General features: G+C 45.6%; 2 protein-coding genes across 3 annotated transcripts in view; one reads left to right on the top strand and one right to left on the bottom strand.

Moving 5' to 3' along the window:
* Positions 1-1,640: 1,640 nt before the first annotated feature.
* Positions 1,641-18,694, bottom strand: CA5A (carbonic anhydrase 5A). The gene is made up of 7 exons (XM_083869875.1): positions 18,399-18,694; positions 10,353-10,550; positions 6,410-6,528; positions 5,364-5,459; positions 4,878-4,940; positions 3,472-3,627; positions 1,641-2,050 (listed from the first exon to the last, which is right to left on the bottom strand). The coding sequence occupies exons 1-7, from the start codon at positions 18,520-18,522 to the stop codon at positions 1,916-1,918; spliced, it is 891 nt and encodes a 296-aa protein (XP_083726001.1). The 5' UTR covers positions 18,523-18,694; the 3' UTR covers positions 1,641-1,915.
* A 6,632-nt stretch (positions 18,695-25,326) lies between these two features.
* Positions 25,327-26,939, top strand: part of BANP (BTG3 associated nuclear protein) — a 125,140-nt gene continuing 123,527 nt past the window's right edge. For both annotated transcript variants that reach the window (XM_083870032.1, XM_083870031.1), the window contains exon 1: positions 25,327-25,428. The gene's annotated coding sequence lies outside the window, so the exon portion shown is untranslated. The remainder of the gene's footprint in view (positions 25,429-26,939) is intronic.

Below are 26,939 nucleotides of genomic sequence, written 5' to 3'. Positions count from 1 at the left end.
ATCATAATTATTATATATTCAGGCAAAAAGTAAAATAATTATTTTTCTGTTCCCAGAAGTGCAGTTATTCCTTCCAGCTTTATTTTGGAATGTATCATCCTCCAGCAGAATCATCACTGATGTGGTTTTGTAGCTAAAAATCTGGGTGATGATGGCAAAGCCTGCAGAGTTCAACTGAGATCATGGAATCAGAAAATCCTGGAATGGTTTGGGTGGGAAAGGACCTTAAAGCTCATCCAGTGCCACCCCTGGCATGGCAGAGACACCTTCCACCAGCCCAGGATAATCCCAGCCTCACCCAAATGGGGATGGCACAACCAGGATGGAAATGTTCCCCCAGGCAGGGAGGGCTTGGGGGAAATAGTGAAACCAAAGAGCTCCTCTGCCACACTGAATTCCTGACAGGAGAAATATCCTACAGCAGGATAGATTTCCTTCCTTTCACCACCAGAGTCACTCTGAAGTGGGGACATTTCAGGGGACAAAGGCACAACTGTGGCACCAGAACAACAGCCTGAGGTAGAGCTATTGGGGAAGGAAAGGCAGGATCTGGACACTCAACTAGTCCAACAAGATTATCTCAAACCCTTGAAATCATCAGGGTCACACTGAAAAGTGTTAAGGTGCTTTGAAAGAGAACACTTGGACTTGAAAAAAAACTAAAGTACCAATTGGAAAGGTCTGGATTTAGCATTGCCAAGCCAGGTCATGGCTTCACTGAATCCCACCAGGAATCAGAGAGAGGGAGGAAAGATTCCTCAAAAGGCTCCTCAAACACAACCCATGGAGATGGCACAGGGAGTTCACAGACAGAGCTGCTCCTCATCAGAAATCCAGTATATGAATTTAATCTGCTAAATATAGCAGAACATGAAAGGCCAGAGAGAAAGGTGCTGAGAGAAAATGAGGTTTAGTAGGATGTGAGAGGTCAGTGATCCTTAGGAAAGGCTCAGAGCTGGCAGCTCACACACAGCTCTGCTTGGTCCACAAATCAATTCCAACCCCCACTGGTCCTCGTTACCATAAGGTGCAATAAAAACAAACTGGTCCCCACTGGGCCTGAGGCTGGGTAAGTGTTTTTATAGGAAAATACATCTCAAGGCAAACTTTGAAGAGAGACTGGTGCTCTATGAGTTACTGACACACAAGCCCTTGCTGTGTTTTGTCCACACTGTCCTAACACAGGTTTGAGGGATCGGTTTGGGGTTTTTTTTTCCCCCTAATCCCACTGGGATTTATCTAATCTTGCTTTCCTTTGATGTGATCAGTTTCCTGAGATCAATTGGACATTTTCACCTGATTTGCTGCTCTTGCCAGCCTTGAGATACTGGTGTCTCTTCTCCTCCCTTCTCCTGACACATTATTAACACAGGAAAGCAAAAGCTGCCTAAGCCAAAAGCTTCTACAATTGTTAAAAGGTTTTAGAAAAAGCCTTCTGGCTCCTGGTATAGTTACAGTGGGCACCTCAAACATGAAATGTGCAGCCAACAGAATGGAAAAAGATCCTGGAAGTCATTTTTGTCCTTCTCCTCTTCTCATCCCAGGAAAAAGGAAGAAGGTAAAAGGTCTCTGAGACAAACAATTCCCCAAAAGGACTTGATCAATACTGATATTTTTCTTCCCACTTTCTCCTTCTTAACAACTTTTACCCAGGATTATTAATTCATGCAAGGCACTGAGAGAGCACTTGAAGGAACATGGAACATTTCAGAGAAGGAGCAGAAGACAAGCTCCTCCATCCTTATTTTAACAACCTTAATAACTCCTTATTGCCCCTCACCTCGGAACGAGTCAATTTGTTAAGGGTTAATATTCTTCACTTTAAAAAAAAACTAAAAAAAGCTCCTTTAGCGACAATCAAGGAGCCCTGTCCAGGAAAGGGCATGGAAGAATCAGTGAGGGATGCTGAGGGCAGCTACGGGCTGAGCAGGGGCCGGAAGGACGAGCGCACCGTGCGGTTCATCAGCGGCTGCAGCGGGCGGAAGTTGTCCACCATCCTCCTCTCCTCCTCCCCGTCCGACGTGAACAGCAGCGTCCGAAAGGCCTCCAGCTGGGAACCACAAAGGGCCACTCCAGTCACTGCCCAGGAATCCCCCACTTTGGGGATTCGTGGGAAAAGACAGGAGTCGGTTCTTGGACAGGAAAGTGAAATCGAAGGTATTTGTATTGAGGGAAAGACAAAGGGCCACTCCAGTCACTTCCCAGGAATCCCCACTTTGGGAATTCATGGCAAAGGACAGGAGTTTGTTCTTGGAAAGTAAAATCAAAGGTAAGGCTATGTTTGTGTATTGAGGGAGACAAAAATGGCCACTCCAGTCACTTCTCAAGAGCTCCCCACTTTGGGAATTTGTGGCAAAAGACAAAGAATTGAGTCTTGGAGAGGAAAGTAAAATTGAAGGCAGTGCTATGTTTGTGTATTGAAGGACCCACAAATGGCTGCTCCAGTCACTGCCCAGGAACTCCCCACTTTGGGAATTCACAGCAAAAGACAGGAGTTAATTCTTGGAAAGTAAAATCTAAGGTAGCTACATTTGCATACTAAGGGAACCACAAACAGCCACTTCCCAAGAACTCCCCACTTTGGGAATTCATGGCAAAAGACAGGAGTTTGTTCTTGGACAGGAATGTAAAATTGAATGTAGTGCTATGTTTGCATATTGAGGCACCCACAGTCCTTTTGGCACCCACATCTTTGTCACCTGCTGGTGGTAAAGGTTGTCCCATTATCCACACAACCATGGAAGAATTATCAGTCATCTGCCATCCTTAGGGAAATTAAATCCCAAATGTGGCACACCTAAAAGAGCTATTTCCACTCAAATACTTCATCCAACCTCCTTTTACAGCCTGCCTGGCACTCAGAAAAGAGGGAACCCCAACAATCCCCAAGTTGTTCTCTCACTGGTTTGTAACTGGGATTAAAATAAAGCAGCAGCAGCAAAGCTTTTAATGCTCACAAGGCCATTCCAATGGTAAGTCACTGCTATGAGAGTAAAGAGCCAAGAAAGAAAGAAAAAAAAAAAGAGAAAAATTTCAATTTAAAAGAATGCCACACTATGCCTGCAGTTCTCTGGTAACAATCTCCATCTCACAAATCTTCCCTTTCCTTTCCCTTCTCTCCTTCCCTCCTTTTGCTAAGGAGAGCAAAATTATGAAAATTTCAATAAGTTCCTAAAACCCCCCCAAGTTTTCAAGGGACAGCTTCCAGAATTGTGTATCACAGATCAAAATAAAACTCTTTGAGAACAGATGGAAAAGTCAAATAAAGCTGAAAAAACACCTTGGAGAGGTCTCAGGTCATTCTGTCAACGCCAGGATTCCTCCCCAAATCCTGGGTTGAAAAAAAGTCACAGATCTCTGGGAAAACACAGAGAATTTTTGTGTTTTCACAGAGATTCGCTGGTAAACAACTGGTTCTGAGCATCCCTGTGGCAGCAAGAGGTGTGATCTGAAAGGAAAATCGGGATTTACCTGATCCTCATCCACCTCGATTGGCTTTTTCTTGATGATCCAGGTGACTGACTCAGTGAGGGGGGGAGTGGTCAAGGAGCCGGCATAGGTCCAGTAGTCAGGGCAGGGGGGGATCAGACAGGAGGGATCAAAGTCATCAAACTCGATCACAGCGTCCTAAACAGCAGGAAAAAAACATCTGTGAGGATGGTGTTTGGAGAAAAAAAAAACTACAGAAAAGTTGAAAAAGATCTTGAGGTTATAAAAAGTGTGTTATCTGTGTGGGGGGGTGTTGGGAGTATTAACCGTGTAATAATTTTAAATGTCACAAATTTAAATAAAATTTGGTTTAAGGGGCAGCTGCTGAGCAGCCAAAATTGAAATATTTCTGTCCTCACAAGCCATTAGGAATTCAGTGCAGGTGAAACAAAGAATGAGAAGGATCAACAGCCTAAGGCTTTGTGGGAGATGGATGCAACCAGGAAAAAGAGGGAATAAGTGGTGGAATAAGTTCAGGTAGCTGTGCCAGATCCTTAAAAGACAGCAAAAAAAAAAGTGTTTTACCTTTCACCACATGATTTTAGGCAGCAGGAAAAGGACTGAAGTTTTATTTAAATCAAATATTCCCACCTCCAGGATGTTCAGTCCCACAAGTGGGATATCAGACAGAAAGCAGGAGCTTCAAACCCCAGGATTTCCCACACAAACTTTGCTCCAGGGGGATTTTCAGCATATACTGGGGGATCTTGGCTTAGCTTCTTTTAAATGCACATGCTGTAAATTATTATATTGTCACAATAGATGTATATTCAGATTTAGGGAGGTTTTCTGGCACTGAACTGACGTGTTTGGTGTTTATCTGCCAGAGCTGTCACTGCTCTGATATAAAAACTTGTTTCATATGGATTTTAAAAACAAATTCCTGTGAGAAGTAGTGGCACAGCGACTTCAGCTGGATGTGAGTAGAAGCTGAAGAGGTCGGATGTGGGTTTTTGCAGGTACTTCCAGAAGGGAAACAGAAGGAAAGGAGGAACTGTTTCTATCAGAGACTCAGCACTCCCTCTCCTGGCAGGAGTCTGCCAGCAACGATCCCATTCCCCCAGCAGAAAGTTCAGTGTTTATAGAAAAGCAAATGATCTCCTCAAAGATCAGACAAAAATCAAAAAGCCTTAATCCCACAATAAATAAACCCCACTTCAAGCATGTCCTTGTAAGAGGAAACAATCTCAAGAGCAGCATTTCTTCAAGAGGCTTGGAAAGCTTAAATATCCAATTCCTCCATAAAAATCAGCCTCCCTTCCCACTTCCAAAGTGTCAGTCAACCCCCCCGGTAAAATTTAAAGGAAGAAAGTTTTCTCAGTGTTTCGTGGTTCTCCAAGTGTCCTTCCTGCTGGGTGACAGTGGGTGGGACAGCTCAGAGCACTGACCTTGTGTCTGACTGCTGGCAGGGCATCCACCAGGGTCTGCAGCCCTTCGTGCCGTGCTCCCAGCTGCAGGGACAGAGAGGGGTGGGGGAATCAATAAGCTGATCAATAATCAATCAGTTCTACCTATCAGCCTCTGTATTTTTTTATAACGAAAATCACAGAATATTTATGGTTGGAAGGGAGCTCTGGAGATCATCCAGCTCAAGGCAGGAGTACCTGGAGGAACACATCCAGGTGGGTTTGGAATGTCTCCACACAGGGAGATTCCATGTCCTCCCAGGGCTCCACATAAAGTTTTTCATACTGAGGTGAAACTTTTTTTAGTTTCTGGCCATTGCTCCTCATCCTGTCACTGGCACCATCCTGGGACACCCCTTGGAAACATTTATCTGGATTGATGGGATCCTCTCCCAGCCTTCCCTTAACTGCCCTACAGAATGCAGACAGAAAGGCCCCATTAGAGACGGTCCCACAGAACAAAATTACCTTTAAGAACACCCCAATAACAGCCAGGCCATTCCCTTCCATCACAGCCTCCTCGAAACTCGGGTACTCCACAGCATTCCAGTGCACCAAGTGCAGCTGAAAGAGGAATGAGGGAGAAATGAAGCCCTGCCCAGAGCACAGACACCACAGCCGACCTCTGCTCCTGGCTGCCTTTGCTCCTTGGCAGAGTGAGGCACTGCAGAAAGCTCAGAAACCACAGAAACAAGGGGAAAGGTGCTCTTGGTAATAATGGTCCTCCCCTTCCTTTTTTGTCTTTCATTTTAAGCAATAGGTAAGACCCACAGAATTTCCCATCTCTAAGAGGGAATTAGTCTGTGGGAATGCTGGTCTAAGGCACAAAGCTCAGTCTTCCATCTCTTTCCTCCCTTCCCACCCTGTCCTCCTGAGGAACATCCTCTTGCACATAACAATCTTCCTCTGCACTGCTGACAGCCAGGGCATTGAGGGGGTTTGTGTGATAAATAAATAAAATACCCCAGCCCAAAAACTGAATCACAGTCTCCCTGTTAATGAGGATCTTGTCAAGCTGGCAGCACCACCACGAACACACCAACAGGAGAGAAACTCTCCTTAAAAATAACCCATCATCACTTGACAAATTCTGCTCCTTTGGCAAAGAGCTGTGGTCAAAGCTGTCACAATTTCACATTTTCACTGACTTCATCCTTTTCGTTGACGTTTTCTTCCTTAGTAGTTACTTAAGCATCAAAGTTTTGCTATTTTAGTAACTGTTCAACAGTTGCAAACAGAAGAGAAAGTGATGGTTTTTAAAGAATACTTAGTATAAGATTTGTTTCTCTGAAAGATTGAGTAACAATAAACAAAGTTATTTTAAACTTTCAGTAATGAGGTCAATGTCCAGTTTTCAGGCTGTTCTTCTCCAGAAAACACAGTGAAGATGAATTTTTATAGAATAAAACAGCAGATGAGCTGTAGCACTTCCAAATAAAACTGCAATTCCTCTATTTTTTCACAGACGCACCTGAGACAAGTATTTGCATTGTTCAGGATATTTCATCTCATACCTCTGCTGGGTAAAATTTGCTGTCAACTGTGTGCTCTGAGCCCCAGTCGTTGATAGCTCCCCAGTGGAAGTGGAACTGCTTTAGCCTGTACTGGTTTTCCAAGGGGCCTCCAACAATGGCTAGAAAACAAAATAAGGCACAGATATCAATAAATATGATTTACAATTGGCCAGACAAGTAAATCCTTGGGGAAAAAAAAATGTCCAGGAAAAAGTATTAGGTGGAGCAATTCAAAGAGTGTCCTATCTACTCTGCTATCATCAAATTAGTCAAGCAAACACATTCCTGGTTTTCCCTGCATCAAACAGGGGATGAGCTGAAGTCTCCTCATCCATCTCCCCTCAAGGGAATGCTTTCCCAGCTGACACCAAGTTTGGCACAGTCACAGGGATGGGTTTCACATCCTCAGCCCTCTGTCAGAGCAGGAGTGTCAGGACTGCCTGACCAGCAGTGACACGTCAATTAAATGTATTCAGTGACATCCCCACAAGGATCTGTGAAAAATACGGACATTTCTCATGACAAGACTTCAAAAAGCAAATATTGCCAGACAAATGAGTGTATTGAGTCAAACGTTCAAGTCTCCTGCAAGCTACAAAAACTCAAACATCTTATTGTGCTTCAAAACAGACTGCACCAGCAAAAGTCAGCCAGAAATATGTTCTGCTGTGTCTGTGAGCTGTTCATGAAGGATTTAAACATCCAGTCTGCCACTGGGCAAGTTTCTGAAAGATTTAATGCCCTTTTCATCAGTGAGTGAAGGTAAAACTCCAGCCTGTTCTGATTTCAGGCAGCCTCCCATCCTCCTGCAAACACATGAATGAAGAATTCCATGCCCAGCTTTCTGCTTCCCTCCTACCTGCACCAAAACCATCCTGCAAAGTCACCTTGCTAATTATGATATCAGAGCATCTGGTAAATGAGAAAACTTAATTACTTCCCCAGGGCTAATTACACTTATGGAATCAGGGAATCCTTTAGGTTGGAAAAGAGCTTTTCCAAGTGTTCATCCAGCACTAAACCAGCAGCATCTGCTGATTTTTACTGAACTGTAGGACATGGGAAGTTTTACAGCAAACCTTGGTCTAAAGCACCTAATCCCAAATAAGTTAATCACTTCCATGCTAAGGAGAAAACAATGAGAGGCATTAAGAGATTTTCTTGTATTATTTTTTTTTTCCCTGAAAGGCAGCCAGCTGGTTTGAAATCCTAACCAGACAGGGCTGTCTGTGATAAAGGAATAAATTAAAACAAGCTGTGCAAAGTGACACTGAATTAATTTCATCCTCTGCTGAACTCTGGGCATGAATGTAATACTGACCATCACTGGAAAATCACAATGCCCCATTTCTGAAGAGTCCAAAGCCAGGTTGTAAGGAGTTTGGAGCAGCCTGGGATAGTGGAGGGTGTCCCTGCCCGTGGCAGGGGTGGAATGGGATGAGCTTTAAGGTCCTGCCCACCCAAACCATGCTGGGACTCTGTGCTGGACAAGGGGTGGGATAAAGATGTGAGTCACACAGCCAAACCTCTCAGAAGTGAAATTTCTGTGCTCTAAAACAATCCAGTCCCGAGTCTGTGATGATGCAAACCCACAAATGACTACAAATTTGTGTTAATAAGCACATCCACTTGAATATTTGCCTCACAAGGAACAGACACACATAGAGAGAGACTCAGGTTCCTGTAGTGGCACCAGAAAGTGACAGGAAACAAAACAGGAGTTCCAGCCCCTTTAGAAGCATTTCCTCTCAGATTACAATCCTGACAGTTTCAAAACAAAACACAAGTTTAAGGGGCTCTAACAGCAAGAATCACATCAGGTGTCCCTGGCAGCCCTGGCCCTGTTTCAGCCTCCTTTCTGATGGCACCACACACAGACAGACCACGAGCTGTACATACCTTCCCCTCACCCTCTTCTTCCTCCTGCTCTACCTTCAGCTTTAGCCCAAGTCTCGCAAACCTCATCTCAGGATTCAGGCATTTTTGTCTATCCTGGGTGTCTTTCTCATCTTCTCTTTCAACTGTGGTGCTTTTGTTTGTTCCCAAGCTTTCTTCTCTGGATTTCTATGATTGTTAGACAGAAGCTGGCAGTGAGAAAAACCAGAAATAGCAAGAGTAAAGAGGAAAAAGTGGAGGAGAGAGGCAGGCACCTGAAAACTGGGGGTTTTACAGCAACACCTCACTGTCTGTTGCTGCTCTGTCATTTTGGAGCCTTGTCATTGATTGTTTGATGGACTTGAATTCATTTGAGGAAGATGAGGGTGATGAAAAGACAGCAAATGCTCACAGGGAAAGATTTAGGGCCTCAAGGAAAGTCTTACAGCCAAGGCAGGTAAGATCTCCCAGAGGTGAGCACCAGCCCCAAAAGCTTGATGATTCCAGCTTTGCCTTTATGCCACAATATGCCAAATTTTTCTCCTGTGCAATTAAATATTGCAGATTTCTGAACCCCCTACAGGCAATTCCCCTTTGTCACGTCAATTCTTGAAGCAAAAAAATCCGACTTTGTTATCCACAAAACACTTTCCTTGATCTTATTCTCAACAGAGAGTGGGGTGTGGCTTATAAAGCAAAAGACTGTTCAGTGAAAAGCAAAGCCAATGTAAAGTTAGTGAATTAAAATCACTGATGAGGTAACAAGTGATGTTAACCCAACCTCGCTGAAAAAAACAGCACTTTGTGCTGGAGAAACAGAAGGGCAGGACTCAGATTATTTATGATATCAGTGCTTAAATGAGAGAAGGAAAGGATATTCCCCCTTGGAAATGGATTTATTCCCTCTTAGAAACTGATTATTCCCTTTTCAAAACTGATTATTCCCCCTTGGAAATGGATTATTCCAAGTGAACAGCCAGAACCAAGAAAAACCAAACGAGCCCCAAACATCCCACAAACTCCCCGCATTCCACCAGCATTTGTTTTTGCTGCACTGTTTTTTCAGCCTCTTTGCAAACATCAGCCAGAAATGTTGGTGTTGTTAAGGCAAAGAGTTTGTTTGTGTGCTGGAGGCTCCCCGAGGGCATTGCTAAATCCCCCAGGAAGCTGGAGGAGCTCTCATGGTGAGCAGCCACTTTAAACATAAATGACTCCAGTCCAACAGGTTCAAACTTGCTCAGGGTCCTTCAATTTTTCCCTGCAGGACAAGCTGGGCAATCGTGCTTCACAACAGCTCTGAACAATTGCTCACCCACCCTTATGAAATATCTTCATATTCTGCAATATCCTTTGGTAAAGGCAGCTTTTAGAAGGAACAGTGGACAGAAAATCTGGGATTTGGGAGCAATATCTCAATTTTAAGTAATTTTTTTTTACTCTGTTGAGCCTTTAAAAAGGTTGAGCTGCTCAGGTCAGAGGTTTATTCACATGAAATTGCTGGAATTGCTGGTTGAATTTTCCATGCTCTCCTGCTTCCCCTAAAACAACAGGGACACACACACACCTGCTCCTGAAGACAGAGCTCAGTGTAATTTTATTCCCTAAAACCCCACAGAGATAAGAGTGTGTGCTTTCCAATTGCAACTCATTTGGCTGCTGATTATTTCAAGTGCATTAAATATCTCTATTAACACCACAAAAGATAAGTGGCAGATTAACTTCAATAAAGAGCAGGTTTCAAATTGAGTAGGTACACACACATAAATGACTGAAGATTGACTCATGTGGGTGAAGTTTATTACAAAACCTACAAAGACAGGGCACTGAGCCTTGTGAAAGGAGTTTCCACATCCAGCAGGGGATTTGTGCACAGTGCCCACGGTAATAAAAACACTGTCAATGTGAAGTCTCTATAGAATTTCTTCATCACGATTCCCACCACTGTAAACCCAGCATACATTCACTTTCAACATCAGGTCTTACACTACACAATTATTTCTCCTCTCTCAGCATTAACAAGACATTAAACAGATTTTTTTTTTCTTTTTCCCCTGAGTTTTTTGCTTACTTGATCTATCAGCAGAATCATCAAACTCCACCAGGAAGGAGTAGCCATTGTTCCAGATGTGAAGGCAGGTGGTGGGGTCGTAGCTGATTTTCAGAGGCTTCAGGAAAGGATCATAAACACTGTCCCTCCACTGGATGTTGATGGGAGACTGGCGGGTGCCCCCGGGAATTGTCAGCGGGCTCTGCCACAGAGGATGCACTGCAAGATAAGGAGAGTCATTCTCTGGTGCAGGACACAGAACTTTCTGGTGCTGTGTCACCAAAGGCTAATTCGAGTCAGCTGGTGCCCAGGGAAAGCAAAAGAAAAATAAAACATTCCAGTTGCATGACTCAAAGCCAAACAAGGAAGTGCAGTATTTTGACTTAGAGACATGTCAGTCAGTGCCCTCCTGCCTTTGCAGAACAATCTGCAAAGAAATCCTCCCCTCGTTCCCCAGGAAGAGAGAACGTTTTCCTATCACTGCCAGATTTTAAGGTGGTTTTGTTTTACAGCTCTCTTTACACACCAGCACCATCAGCTGAGCTGGGAGCGCTCCAGACATGGGATAACTCCCGCTGGGAAGCAAAACATTCTCTAGAAGGCAACACAAGCACAGGGGTTACTCCCCAAAGAGGAGGTTCAGAGCTCCTGCAGCAGCCACACCAATCCTGACCAAAACTGCTTTGTGCAGACGGCTCCTGCCCATCCCACCCCTGTAAAACCCAAACACAGCGATTTTGGGGGCAGCTTGGGCCCCTCAAAGTATTCTGGGGACAGCTTGGGCCCCTCAAAGTGGCACAAGCAGGATAAATACACGAATGTTTTCTACAGGACTTTTATTCTGCTTTAAAACCAGAAGTGCCGCCTGTGTGGGCCACACACAGCTTTTGGTGCCCTGTCCCTCTGCTGAACCCCAAATGATGTTTCAAACATCACTTTACAGGCTGCTCCACTATATACGACAGCTCAGAGTCTTTTAAACGACGAATTAAAAACAAATTAAACCTTCAAACCGCTCACACGAGGGGGCAGCCGAACAACTTCCCCCCCTTCCAGGTTTCCCTCAGCGAGGAGGAAACTTCAGGGACCTCCATAAGGTCAACTCAGGCAAAGGCGGCGCCAAAACATTCCCTAAATTTAAACATTCCCTACATTCAAAACATTCCTTATACTTAAAGCGTTCCCTATAATTTAAAACATGCTGTATATTTAAAACACCGCCGCTTCCTGATGTTTTAGCCGAGCACAAAGGCGGCTCGCACACAGAGCTGGGCAGCGATGGCGGGACAGGCAGGGCGGGCTGAGGGGGCTGAGGGGGCTGAGGGGGCTGAGGGGGCTGAGGGGACTGAGGGGGCTGAGGGGGCTGAGGGGGCTGAGGGGACTGAGGGGGCTGAGGGGACTGAGGGGACTGAGGGGACGGCGGCACTCACGGGCGTCTCGCAGGCGGTACGAGCAGCAGGCGCCGAGGCTGCAGCGGCGGCTGCCCCGCTGTGAGGAGCAGGGCGAGGATGAGGAGGATGAGGTGGATGAGGATGAGGCGACAGCGGCCGCCCAAGCGCGGCGGAGCAGCGGCAGCATCACAAGGGAGAACCGGGGAGCCGCCGCCCAGCCCTGCCCAGCCCTGCCCAGCCCGGCCCGGCCCGGCTCGGGGCGGCCTCTTCCGGCACGGCCTCCCCGCCATGGCCCCGGGGCGGGCTGGGCTTGTCCTGGCCGCTCCTCCTGCTGTGACACCGCCGGCTCGCTGGAGGGCCGGGTTGTTGTTGTTGTCATGTCCCCATGTCCCTGTCAAAAGCGCGTCCCCTCACACCGAGCGCGGCCCTTCGCGTCAAGAGTGATTCCTTCGCACCGAGTGCGTCCCCTAAAAATGATTGCCTCACCCAAAAAAAAGTGTCCCCTCACGCCAAAACAGTATTTACTCCCTCACATCAAAATAGTATTTACTCCCTCACATCAAAGTGGTGTTTACTCCCTCACACTGAAGCGTTTCGCCTCACACCAAGTGTTTTCCCTCATATCAAGGGAGTATTTATTCCCTCACACCGAAAGTGATGCCTTTGTACCGAGTAGGTCCCCTAAAAATGATCGTTTCACCAAAAAAAGTGCCCCCTCACACCAAAATAGTATTTTCTCCCTCACACTGAAGCGTTTCTTCTCATATCAAATGTTTTCCCTCACATCAAGAGAGTGTTTATTCCCTCACAGCAAAAGCGTTTTCCCTCACATCAAGAGAGTATTTATCCCCTCACACACCGAAAGTGATTCCTTTGCATCAAGTAGGTCCCCTCAAAAGATCACCTCACCCAAAAAAGTGTCCCCTCACACCAAAATAGTATTTATTTCCTCACACTGAAGTGTTTCGCCTCATTCCAAGTGTTTTCCCTCACATCAAAAGAGTGTTTACTCCCTCACATAGAAAGTGATTCCTTCGCACCGAGTATGTCCCCTAAAAACGATCGCCTTACCCAAAAAAAGTGCCCCGTCACACCAAAATAGTATTTTCTCCCTCACACTGAAGCGTTTCTTCTCATATCAAATGTTTTCCCTCACATCAATAGAGTATTTATTCCCTCACAGCAAAAGGGATTCTTTTCGCACCGAGTAGGTCCCCTAAAAAGATTGCCTCACCCAGAAAAAGTGTCCCCTCACACCAAAATAGTATTTATTTCCTCATGCCGAAGCATTTCTTCTCATATGAAATGTTTTCTCTCACATCAAGAAAGTATTTACTCCCTCACACCGAAGCGTTTCTCCTCATTCCAAGTGTTTTCCCTCACATCAAGAGAGTATTTACTCCCTCACAGCAAAAGTGATTCCTTCGCACTGAGTACGTCCCCTCAAGAGCATCGCCTCGCCCAAAATAGTGTCCCCTCACACCAAAATAGTATTTATTTCCTCATGCTGAAGCATTTCTTCTCATATCAAATGTTTTCCCTCACATCAAGAGAGTATTTATTCCCTCACAGCAAAAGCGATTCCCTCGCATTGGGTGCGTCCCCTCACACCAAATGAGCATCGCCTCAGCCCAAAAATCATCCCCTCACACCAAAATAATATTTATTCCCTAACACAAAAGTATTTTTCCTCACACCAAGTGCATCCTCTAATGCCAAAAAAAGTGTTTATTCCCTCAAACCAAAGTGTTTCTCTTCACACCAATTTCATCCGTAACGCCCAAAAGAGTATTTATTCCCTCTCACAAAAAAAAAAGCACAGGGGTGCAGGGGTGGGGGGCCCTGGCACAGTGGGGTCCCCTCTCCGAGCCACATTTGGAAAAGTTATGAAAAAATGATATTATGTTTACTTTTCTTGGCTGTCACAAAGGCGGGAGGCCAAAATAATCCCACCTTGGATGGTGAAAGGGTCAAATAAACTCAACTAAACTCAGTATTCACTTGACACTGCCTGAGGCAGAGACATCTCAATGAAAGTGGTTAAAACCTTCATCACTCCTTCTGTTCCAGCTGCCAGTAAGGAACGCACAGCAAAAAATAAAATGTGAATAAAAAAGAAACGCCTGTAGAAAGCTGAAAGTGTCAGTGAAAGCACAGAGACAAAACAAGAGTTCTAATTTTTCCAGTTCTCTTGGGCAGCCAAGAAGGAACAAAACACCACCCTCAGGTCCTGACCTTCATCTTGCTTAGTTACTCTCTTAAAATAATAATAATAAAAAAAAATCCCCAAAAGATAAATGCAGATTTTCAAAATTATCTTGTTAGGATGAGTACTTTCGAATTTTCACATTCAGCCTGACGTAACATTGAGAATGTTTTACTGATATGAAGGCAGGGCCAGACACTCAACCAGCATCAAGCAAGAAGTGTTTGCCCTGTTTCACCAACATTGTGTAAGAAGTTTCCATTGCATTTACAGTATAACGTGTTTAAAGTACTCCTGAGTTGAGTAAGAGCAGGTTGAGATCTGGCAAATGATTTGCTTTGAGTGGCTGCATGATCACAGACAGATCATCAGGAGATGTACAAAGAGCTTGTGATGTCAGGATGTTAAACTGGGTTTAAATTCCATTTGACTTCCTCCCTGCAGAGTCTTTGTTGTGTAGCAGGATTCAATTGCAAGCAAAATGAATTTTTAGTTTGACTCCCAACATTTCTTAGGATGGCTAATTTACTATTCTCAACAGAAATGCTTCCTGTAGCTTAAAAAGATGGATAATCAATTAATCGATGATATTGAAAAGACCTGCTGCCCATAAACACCATGATTCAGTCAGGCTTAATCACAGTTTAATTTTAACAGCCTATTAATCATGGTTAGGCAACTCTTTAGCAGAGAAGTGTCTTGCTGAAGCTACTGATGGACACCAGGCAGCTCCTGGTCATCAGGACAGCCCAGATGGGCTTTGGGTGTTTTATATTCAGCATAAACAAGAGAATACCAGGGGTTATTCTCATCTACCAACAAATCACTGTCATCCCTCCACCATTCTCCCTCTTTGCATTCCTCCAGAATGTGTCCCCTAAACATGGCTGAGAACCTTGGACAGCTTCGAAATGACATCTACACCTGGTTCTTTAGTTATAGAAAACCTCAGAAAATTACAACCATCCCTTTTCCCTATGTTAAGGCTGATTAAATAAAAAACCTCAAACTCCACTGCTTTACATTGTGCCATTGAGACAACCCAACTTCATGGAGCTTTTTGGTGGTTTGACCCTGCAAGGTTTTGAAAAACTTTTTTCTTACAGAGTTTTCACTAAGCTTGTGGGCTGAACAGCACAACAAAAAGGAAGTTTATGGCATATTCTTGGAAATGATAAGGTACAAAACTAAAGAGAAATAACTTAGACCTGCAACACTTTTGTTTCCCTCCTGAATCACTCGCAGAATCTCCATCCAGTTTTTTACATGAACGTGCTACTTCTACCTGAGCATGAGGTCCAGTAAAACTCTAGCATTTAATTTTTAAAAAATCCTTCAAAGAAAACCCTTCAAAATAGGAACTGAGTCGCAGGGAGATGGTTTGGTTTGGAATCTGCAGACAGAAAGACAAAACTACCTGTGCAAAAAGGAAGCCTAAGCCCCAAACATTCTTCCCAGCACTTAACCAAAATCTTCTTTTCCAGACTATTCCAGAAACAGAGTTTTCCCTTGGCCATGCCCCAACTTGGGATGGTGATTTATGCAAGAAAAATTGAGAAATGCTGCTCTCATGCAGCAAAAGCTGGAGAGAGCAGCAGCAGCAGCCAGGATCACAATATCCCTGTTGTTTGCCCCAAATTGTTACATTTCTGGACCATCTGGGAGGTTCCAGCTGGGCTCTCTCTTGTTCCTGAACCCGGAGTGGTTTCCACAACCAGAAAGGGAAGAGCCTGAGGGATGAGCTCGAGGGATGCAGAATCTGTGTGAGAAGAGGAATAGAAACCTCACCTTCGAGTTTTCAAGTTAATTTGAAAAAAGGTGAGAATGAGAACGAATTGTGCAGTTTGCAGCCTTTGCTCACTGAGGAAGGGCCTGGGCTGGTGTTTGCCTTTGTCACACACTCACCTCTGGTACTGTCAGAGCAGTCAAACTGAATTTTGCCATACAAAAAGCTTCACCAAGGTGTGAATCACCTGCGAAAAGGGATCTGCCACATACAGACCTAACCTGTGTCTGATTTATTTGATTTTTTAAAAAATCCCCATCAGACACAGTGATGCTCCATTTAATTTTATGTTTTGGGGCTTCTTATATTTGCCCTGTGTTTTTTTTTTTTTTTTTCGACTTTACCCAGAGATATAGAGCCATCCAAATAGTCCCAATCTTTGGAATAATTTTCTATAATTAATCGCAATTTTGAAGTAGTTCTTTAGAAGTCCATCTAAGATTGACGCAAGCATCCAAAGCTTCAGGGTGGGAATCAAGATCCAGATGAAAATAAAGGTTTTCATCTTTGAAAAGAAAAATAGCTGTTGAATCAAGTGCTTTGATTTCTTTACAAATGAGACAAACCAGAGCGGACAGGGTGGTGGGAAGAGCTGAGAAACCCCACCCAGGGGAAGGAAATAAGGCCCTGTTTGCCACTGTGACACATTCTGAATGAGAAAATAAATAAAATACACATCGCTGAAACTCAGTAAAGAACCATTTTAAAGGAGCACAGCTCTGCTTCAGCCGCTGGGACTGCATGTTGCAGAGGAAATCCAAGACAGGTTGATTTCCTTTCTGTCTGAATCAAGATTTTGGAGGATAACAGCGCTGGTTGGCTCAAGCCCATGGTGACAAGGTGTTGAAAGTTCTGCTGAATTGATGTCAGATGGGGGCTGTGATTTAGGCCAGTTTATTGATAAACAGCCCAGAGCTTTTTATCAAACAGATGTAGCTGACAGGGTGCTCCCAGCTCGACAGGGGAGCAGCAGCAGATTGGGAAATGCTGAGTTTTTCCTCTGCCTCCACAGTGTTTGGCAGAGATAGGAGCCTGGCTGAGGAAGCAGTGGCTGAGCCCAGATAAGGGGGAGGTAATTCCAGCTGGCGAGGTAAAGCAAACAGAGGCTTTATCTTCTCCCGTATATATAAAAAAACATTTGCTGAAATTATGCATGGAGGCTCAGGAGCTCAGCATGGAAAGGGCTTGGGAGAGAACTCCTGGACAATCTGGGGAGGCACTGCAGTTGTATGTGCTGGCCTGGAGATGGCACACCTGGATTGTGTGGCTCTGCAGGACTTATAAAATTCTTAGGGAAAAAAAAAAAAAAAAAAAAAAAGCCACAGAACTTGAAGGATTCTACTTTTCTTCTAAAAGGGCAAAAAAAAAAAAAGGAAAAGCCATTCAGGCCTGCTCTGGTAATAATTATTAAATTCGGCTTAAAAATCCCCATGGAGAGCATTTCCAGCAATTATTCTAAAAAATTAATGTTTAAACCTCCACCTCCTTGTGTCATTACAAGATACTTCAGAGCTTAGCACAGACCCTCCCTAGTCCTCCACACCACCTGGAATTGTGATGCCACAATTCTCCCCAATATTTCTACAGTGAAGTGCAGGAAAAGCCCTTTGTCCTTGCAGGGGGGATCCAAAAGCTCCAGAAATTGTCAGCCTTGGAGTTGTGTAAGCCTGGTGTGAGTAACTGTGGAGTAACCCCCAGGCTGCCTCACTCAGAGCTCCTGTCCACTCCCTGCCTGCCAAAAACAGCCATTCCAAAGACAGGGTTTTCCTAAAACAGTTTGTTTTGGCATTTCCTGCACCAATGGCACAGAGAAGTGAAAGGTTGAAGGAATAAACAATATCTGTCTTAAACTGAAAAGAGGAATGTGAGTAAAAATAGGTACCAGTTGTGGCTCATTCAATCAGCAGTGGTCCTGGAATGGAACAAACTGGTTTGATCTCTTCTTGGAATGGAATCCCCTCTTACCCTGGGTAACCATGAAATATTCCAGGAGGAACCTGGCTCTGTTTTTTGTGAGAAGTTACTGTGCTGAATCAATTTACAGAGGAAAAAAGTAAGAAACAAAAGGTTTTTCTTGCTGTAAAAAATTACTCTTTACTATTCTCCAGCTGACATTATCTGCACAGTAGTGAATAGACATAATCTCTGGCTGGCTTCATCTTATCTGAAAGTAAGTTAATCAGTATTTTAAATAACTAAATCTTTAACATCCTCCAGGAGTATCTTGCACCTCAAAGTGATTTATTGGAGGTCTGGACAGCACATTTGGAGGGGTTTGTGGCTTGTTCTAGGCCTCATTTTCCAAATCAAACATTGCAGTAGCTATGAAATTCAGAATCAATCTGTGCTAAATGTGTTTTGAATTATGCTCATGAACAGTTTTCATTGAAAGCAGCCAAGCCTCCCAAGTAATGATTGTTTTTTGTCACAGGTTGGAATCACAAAAATCCCGGTGCCACTGACAGCAGAAATAAAGAACAAGGTGGGAACCCAGAAATTCCACAAAATACTTTCATTTCTTTCATTCCATCCACTCCTTTCCCTTCAACCTCCCAGCCACATTCCCAAACCCCCCTTTTTAATTCACTGCTAAACAAGAACAGCACTCAACCACACCAGCTCTCTTTCCCACCTCAACATCTCCCATTTCCACCGATTTTTTTGGATGAGATGGAGTGACTTACAGGCAGCTTTCCTGGCGTTTTTCCGGGAGCAGGCAGCCAGGCTGCAGGGCCGAGCTGGCACAGCCCGGAGGGTTTTCAGCTGCTTGGAGAGACGCCCCAGGGCTGTCACCTTCAGTCCATTCATCGCTGCCACTCCAAACCTTCCCTGCTCCCTCAGCAGAGCCTCCCGCAGCCTAAAGACCCACCAGCATCTCAGAGAATCAAAAAAAATCACACGGATATAAAGCTCCAGGGGGGTCACCAGGCTCCTTAACAAATAATTTGGAGAGCACCCTTTGCTGGTTAAGAGGTGGAGCCAGCCCAGGAGTTAATTTTCAACTTGTCCATGCACTCTTCTTCATTGGCTCTCCATTCTCTCCAGAGAATGACTGGTTGATGATTATTCCACATGTGCTTCCCAGAGGTTTTTTTTTCCCCCCTCATCCAGCTCTGAGAACACCCGAAGGGTTGCAGAAAACTCCTCTTTGGTATGCAAGGAGAGGGTTCTTATCACATACACGCTGGGAATTTGAATGGTTGTATATCTGAATACCGATAACCGAGAGGAACAGCTGAAATGCCCCGAGCTGGGGCTCAAACTGAGGAATTCCCAAAACCCAGCAGCTATGCAAGGCTGGGCCCAGGAAAGGCAACATTTTGGCTCTGAGCATTTGTTAGAGCAGCATTGCAGCCTCCAGGTGAGGAACTGCAGAACAAGGGCTGCCAAAAATGAATTTTGTTACAAAAATCTCCCCTAATTTTGTATAGGCTAAAAATCGTAACATAAGGACCCATAATTACTCCTCTGCTCACACTTGGGCCCAGTTGAAATTTTTGTTTGGGAGAGGATGGAGGGAGATGTTTTCCAGACCCGTATTTCTCAGAGATGAAAGCAAGAATATTATTCTCTTGCTGTTTCCAGGGGCACTTCAGTAACTTTGTTACTTTATGTGAAAATCCTATCTGGAAATCCCACACTTCCATTTTCTTTGGGAATATTTGCTCTTCCTCCGACTGAAAAAATCCACATCAATGGCACAAACACATCCAAGTCAGAGCTGCAGTTTTTCAGGCCAAGCACAGAAACAGAGGAAAGGAATTATTCCTATAAAAAATTCCCAATATTTCAGATTATCACCAGCCAAATGGGAATGAAGATGGGGAGCCATTGGAGGTGGAATTACCTTTTCCAAGGACAGGGAGTCAAGGATAAACCAGCACAGCAGTGAACCAAAGGGTCCTCTGGCATTCCCCTGGCATGAAAGTATTTACACAACCCATGTAGTGATTCTTTTTCTCCATTAAATACATAAATGAGTATACTTTGAAAAGTGCAAAATCCACCAATGACAGAGCAAGAAGTGATAATGATAAGAGTACTAACATTCTGCCATTAAGCCCTACTCTTTTCTTAATTAATAAATTACCTGTGAAATATTTTTCAATGGTATTGATTTGTGTTCTGTTGGGGTTTTTTATGGCCTGTCTGCCATCTCTTATCAGACAGGGTGCCAGGGCAGGGCTCAGGCTCAGGGAATCCTCTTTGGGAGCCTAAAGTGGCCAGCTGAGCTGTGCTATTTATTATTCCAACTCCTCCTGTTTAGCAGAGTCTTCCTTACTGCCTGTCATTCATTCCCTGAGCTGCCAGCACTGCCTCTGTTGTCAGCTCTGAGTTCTGCCCAAAGAACTGAAACATCAACTGTTCATCATAATTGGGTAAATTGGGTGAGAAGTGTGACTGTACACAGTGAAAACGGGCTTATTTTTTCTTCACAGAAATGAAAACAAGTGAAAAGTTAGAATTTTCTTGCTGTCACCCATCTGACTGTTGCTGTCAGTGCCCTCAGACTGAGCAGGGGATCAATAATCATTTGGGTTTTTTTAATGGAGCAGTACCAGTACTTACTTTTTTAAATATCATATTAATTATAATATGTAATGTTATATTACATATTAATTGTGTTACTTGCAGAGGGAAAATCACCTCCTCACTGCAGTGTGTCCAAGGAATCTGATCCCCAGGTTTGGAAGGGTGTTCCTGCCCTATTGTTGCCTGAGTTTTAAGTCAAACCCAGTAATTCAGCAAAAAACAGCATTACATTTTTGCTGTAATTAGCTATCATGGAAGTGATTTAATAATGAACATTTTCCTCACATAAAGATGGTCTAATTGGCAGGACAATCAGGAAAATTGTGGGAAGCTGCCTGGGAATTTTGCTGCTGAGGAGGGGAAACCTCTATGGAGTGACTAAAAATGTCACTTAGTGCAGGTTCCCCACAGGAGCCGGGTCACCCCAGGGTGGCTTTGCCCCTCATTTCCCTGAGGATTGGATCACTCCTCCCATGGCAGATTTTACTTGGGGGAAGCTTTTTTTTTTTTGATGTCCACACTTCATCCAGCTGAGCTCAGCAGCTTGGGAACCACCTCTGCTTTTTCATCCTCTCTCTTGCATCGGGGTCCCCAAATAGGACAGAACATTCCAGATTTGTCCCCATGAGTGCTGAGCAGGGGGAATTCTTGAGGTGTGCTGGAAACAGCCCACAGACTCCCATCCCTGCCAGGGTGCACTGGAGAACATCTGGAGTGGGAGAAAACCTCTATCTCCAGAGCTTTGGTAGGGAAATGCAGGATTTCACCATCCCAAGGGTTGGAATTTGCTGACCTGGATTGCCCTGAGGGGCAGCCCTGTCCTCCTGCCTCTCCTCTGTCTGCCACGTGGAGCTGTGTGGAAACCTGCTCAGGGACATTGTCACCCTGCTCACAGCTGGACATCTCCACTCAGTTTATTTTACCTCTCACAGCTGATACGTTTCAGTTAAAAATAATTCTGGATGTGTCGAAATGGATACACGTCCAGAATGAGGTGATGGTCAGATTCTGCTTAGGCTGATAGAAAGATAAAATCCTCTAAAATCTGCAGGTGGAGTGAATCCCCTTCAGGCTTTGATAATCACCCCCAAAATACTCAGATAATAATGGTACCTCCCCAAATAAACGTGGTTTGGGGCAAGCCTGAGCAGAGCTGGGCAAATCTCAGGGAAGTTAAAAGGGCAGAGAAGAAGCCGTGAGCAATCCTGGAAGATCCCAGCCAGGCAGAGTGTAAACACAGGGCTTGTGCCAGGGACACATTTCTCAGAGGGGAAAGAGCCTCCCATCATTTCTTTAATATTCCCATTATGTGTCCAGAGAGATGGAAGAGTCTGTAAATAAATAAGAGAACATTGAGATAGTGCCTGACTCTTCTCACCCTTTTCCTCAGACTGGCAGAAGTGACCCTGCAGGACCAGGGACTTTGACCAGACAGGTGGCAAAACACGTCACAGTGTTTTTCTCTCTGCTGAGGGGATTCAAGGCATTTGCTTCCATGTCTGTTCATAAAAATTAGGAGTATTTTCACTGAATAAAATAGAATTAACCCAGCAGAAGCCAGAATGAGATCAGAGTATTGATACAGAGGTAGCCAAAGTATGTCCAGAAGCAAAACCCACTTGATGCTGCCCTTTTTTCTGTTACAATTCACAGAACAATCCTGAGGGGATTGAAAATGTATGACAATTAAATGATGAGCTTCCCCTCATATGCTGCTTCAGCACATTTACAAATAATATCAATATTCTCTTGGTTAAAGAGGTATTTTATGGAACTTTTCCTTAAGCATCACTGTCACAATATAGCACAGGTTGTGTTTTTAAAGCTGGGTTTGTTTCCCTCTCCAGTTACAAGAGATATTAGAGAGAAAATAAATAAACCCAAACAGAAAGAAATTAATGAACAAGGGGAGCTTCAAGTACTCTTTTTACTTGGATGTGACTTAGGTTTTTATCCTTAGGAAACAAAATTATTCTTCCAGCAAATACTCTGGAGTGATTTCTGTGCCCTGCTCACATCTTCCCCTTCCCTTTTTCCTGTGTCCTCATTCTCAGCCCTGAGGATAATTAAGGATGTCTGTCACTTGTTTAAACAAAAGCTTTGTTTGGCAACCTTTCTTTTCCTGCTGCAGCTGCAAAACTGTGTGCACAGTGTGTTAATTTTTTACCTTGGATGCTACGGAAAGAGTTTTTTTCCATAATGAAAAAAAAAAAAAAAAAAAAGGAAACCAATGAATGAGATCCCAATCTCTCCTGATCCACACAAAACATGTGAAAGCAGCAACTTCCTTAGAAAACAATAGTAAATGGATGCTGGGACCAGGGTGAAATAAGCTGGATACTTCCTGGAAGCAAATTATTTCTCATCACACGGCAAAACACAGACATAAAATGCAAGGGACTGAAATAAAAGAGCATGAAAATGTGAGGGAATAAAACAAAGCAAAGAAATCTCTTGTTTTATTTGGGACAACAGACTAACAGGGCAATAAGGGGGTATTTTCTCCTGTAAAATCAAAAAAATTAAATTATATGTCAGCAGCCTGAAGTTGTCAGTTGTTTTTATATGAGGACAGGAAATTAAGAATGGATTTGATGTAGGCACTTGAGCAAATTATCATGGTTTGAATCAGAATAAACCTTCCAGTGTATCAAGTCCTTCTTGGCATTTGCTCACAGGCAGGCTTATCCCAGGGTAAAGTCTGAAGCCCTCATTCACTAAATGGGAATTACACTGAATTTCATTCACTTATTGCAGAAACAGCCACGGGAGCTCAGTTTTGGCAGCACCTGAAGCTCAGGAGACTGTGGAGCACAGGAAGCAATTACCCTTTGCTCAGTCACTCATTGGTACTGGGAATCAAAGACCAAAAGCCAAATCTGGGCCTTCAGATTTAACAGAAAGATCCTTTTCCTCCTGCTGTTTCCCAGTGTTTTCAGTCAGACTTTCTGCTGCATGAAGTGTTTGTCATTTCTGCCTGTCAAGCCCCAAGGAAACGTGGGACAAACCATGATAAAGGAGTCTGTCCATGATTTATTGGTGTCTTCCATGATTTTAAAAGGAAATCCTTCCTGGTTTGGGAAAAAAATCCAAACTCATTGCTTTGATAAAAAGGGAAAAACTCTTCCAAGGGGTGAGGTAATTGTATATTCTAACTGCTGGATCAGAGTGGACTGGCAGTAGGAGGTGCTGCAGCCTCCCCTGAGGATAAATTGTTTTATTTGTTTATTCTGCTCTTATCTCTGATCAGAGTCGCAGACATCACTTGGATCCAGCCAGTATTTCCTGCAGTTAATTTGAGATAAATTAACTTTGGGTAAATACTATAACTGGTTTATGACAATGACAGACAGTTTTTCTGTTTGTGTTGGGAAATGATTTATGGCCCTCCACAGGAGAAACACCTCACACCTCCAGCAAACAGGAGCTGACAGTCTTTGGGATGGCAATATTATAAAAATATGAAAAAAATAGGGCAGTTTTTACACTGGGCTGGTTTAGGATGACAAAAGCTTTTACCAGCAGCTCTCCACAGCAGGTGGAACACGGATATTTTTATCCCTGTTTTTCCAGCAATTACTTGAGTCCAGCAGAAACTCTTTACCCAAGCTTTTGCAGGGCAAATGGGTGCAGCAAAGCATGAAATAATCCAGTGTGAAAAGTCAGATTCTAAGTAGTTTAACCTTTGAACTGCCTAATCTGCTTGTGAAGGGGGAGAACATGGTAAATAAATCAACAGGCTCAGCTGAGCACTTCCAAAACTGCATGAGGGAGCAATTCCCTGACACACCAGCTCTGCAGGTGCCTGGAGAGCCATTTACAGCTGAACCAGAGTGGATTCTGACATGACACTGCACAACCCCATTAAGCATCTTATTTAGGAGTTTTTATTTATCTTATTGAAGGAATATTTTAATGCAGAAATCTGAAGGTTGCTGCTGGCTGATAAGTGAAGTGTTTGGTTTTTATTGAGCAACACTGAGCTATATAAAGACATAAAATCATCTAATCTTTGTCCTCTTTCAGAGCCATTTGCACACACTTCCTCCGTGCTTCTTTTTCGGAGGCTTTTTTTGGCCTATTTTTATCATCCCCAGAAGGTTCACGGTGCGTTTCCCACCTTGGCCCAGCCCTCCTGTTCTCACAGGAACACAAGTGACACACAGGAGCGAGGCTGATGAGTTAATTTAGCAAATCCCCACTTGCTGCTCAGCTGTGCTCCAGGCACGGTGACATTTCTCTCCTCAACACCACAGTGACATCCAGCTCATCCCAGCTCCGCGCCCAGGAGCTCTGGAGGGGGAGGAATCTGATGGAAGGAGCAGAGAAAAAAGGAGTAAAGAGGATGGGAAAGGTGTGAATGATTTTGGAGGTGCAGATTCAAGTTTGATCTGGTTCTGTGAACATGGAGGGGCTGGAGCGTGTCCAGGGAAGGGAAGGGAGCTGAGAAGGGGCTGGAGAATCCTGAGAGAGCTGGAAAGGGCTGGAGAATCCTGAGGGAGCTGGAAAGGGGCTGGAGAATCCTGAGGGAGCTGGGAAAGGGTCTGAGCCTGGAGAAAAGGAGGCTCAGGAGGGACCTCCTGGCTCTGCACAAGTCCCTGCCAGGAGGGGACAGCCGGGGGGGTCGGGCTCTGCTCCAGGGAACAGGGACAGGAGCAGAGGGAACGGCCCCAGGCTGGGCCAGGGGAGGCTCAGGGTGGGCACAGCAGGAATTTCCCCATGGAAAGAGCGCTCAGGGATTGGAACTGCCCAGGGAGGGCTGGATCCCCATCCCTGGAGGTGTCCCAGGAATTCCTGGAGGTGGCTCTGGGTGGGGACAAGGTGTGGATGGCTCACAGGTGGGACTGGACGATACTGGAGCTCTTTCCCACCCTCAAACACCCCGGGATCCTGCGATCCCCCGACTACACTTCCCGGCACTCCCCGCGCCACCCGCTCGCACTACAGGTCCCGGCGTGCTCCTGCGGGGGCGCGCGCGGTGCCCTCTGGGACTGGTAGTCCTGTCCCCGCTGCGGCGCCTCGGCCGGGGAAGGGCGGGGGCATCGCGGGCACGGCTCGGCGCTTGCGCGTGCGCGGCGCGGGGTTTCCCCCCCACCCCGGCCGGATCTCTCGCGAGGAAGGACGCCATTATCGCAGAACGCCGCACAAAACACCACGAGAACTCGGCGCCCGCCTCACACGGTAACGCGGCGCCCCCGCGGGCGGGAGCCTCCGCTTAGCGCGGGCCACCTCCCCACCCCGGCCGGCCGCCCGCACGGACGGCCCCGCACCGGGAACACCGAGCACACACCGCGCTCCCGCCCGCCATCCCCCGGGCCGCGAGCCGGCGGGGAGGGAGCGGCCGGGGCGGGGGGGCCGCGCGCCCCATCTCCGCCTTCACCCCCGGCGCTCCCGTGGGGGTCGCCCCTGGTTCAGTACCGGGGAGAAAAGTCCTCCCTGTGAGGGGGCTGAGGGCATGGCAAGGGGTGCCCGGACAAGCTGGGGCTGCTCCTGAATCCCTGGAAGTGTCCAAGGCCAGGCTGGACAGGGCTTGGAGCAGCCTGGGATGGTGGAAGGTGTCTCTGCCCATGGCGGGGATGAGCTTTGAGGTCCTTTCCACCCAAAGGTTTGGCTGTTCCCCGCTCTACCCCGGGGGTCACCCCCTTGCCGGGCTCGGTGTCCCGCTGTCCCCCCGGGATGTGTTTGGAGCAGGATGCTGCAGGGATGGGATGGGATGGGAGCGCTCCTCATCCTCTGCCCTGGTACAGCAAGGACAGGGAACATCTCCTGTGTGTGCTTATTGAGTGCCTGACAGGGTTATCCATATCCGGGGATGGGATGGGAGCGCTCCTCATCCTCTGCCCTGGTACAGCACGGACAGGGAACATCCCCCTGTGTGCTCATTGAGTGCCTGACAGGCTTTTCCACATCCATATCCAGGGATGGGATGGGCTGGGAGCGCTCCTCCATCCTCTGCCCTGGTACAGCACGGACAGGGAACATCCCCCTGTGTGCTCATTGAGTGCCTGACAGGCTTTTCCACATCCATATCCACGGATGGGATGGGCTGGGAGCGCTCCTCCATCCTCTGCCCTGGTACAGCAAGGATGGGGAACATCCCCCTGTGTGCTCATTGAGTGCCTAAAAGGGTTTTCCACATCCATATCAGGGTTGGTGTTTTCTATCCTCCTCATACCAGTTTGACATAGAGTGCTTTACATGGGATGCTGAGGAGGAATCCTGCCCTGTGCGGGTGCTGAGGCTCTGGCACAGCTTTCCCTGGAGCTGTTCCATCCCTGGAAATATCCCAGGCCAGGTTGGGACAGGGCTTGGAACAACCTGGGATAGTGGAAGGTGTCCCTGGCCATGGCAGGGGGTGGAACGAGATGAGATTTAAAATCCCTTCCCATCCAAACCATTCCAGGATTCTCTCAACACACTCGGTATCCCTCTGCCCTTATTTCCTTATTTGCGATTCAAGTGTTGCCTCCTCCACCCCCTCCTCCTCTTTTTGTTTTTTTTTGTTTTATTTTTAAATCCATCCACAGTGGCAAGTTGTGTACTTCACCAAATATAGTCATTTTATCCTGCAATGGCACGGATGGTTTATGGATCAGTTTATATTTGGAACTCCCCGAGGAGACTTTTTTTTGAAGTAAACAAGGGTTATTAACAACTGAGAGATTGCTTTGGTGGAAGCAGCTTTAAAAAAT

This window comes from Zosterops lateralis, assembly GCF_965231275.1.
Source record: "Zosterops lateralis genome assembly, chromosome: 12".
Lineage (NCBI taxonomy): Eukaryota > Metazoa > Chordata > Aves > Passeriformes > Zosteropidae > Zosterops > Zosterops lateralis.
This window is presented reverse-complemented; position numbering and strand designations above follow the sequence as displayed.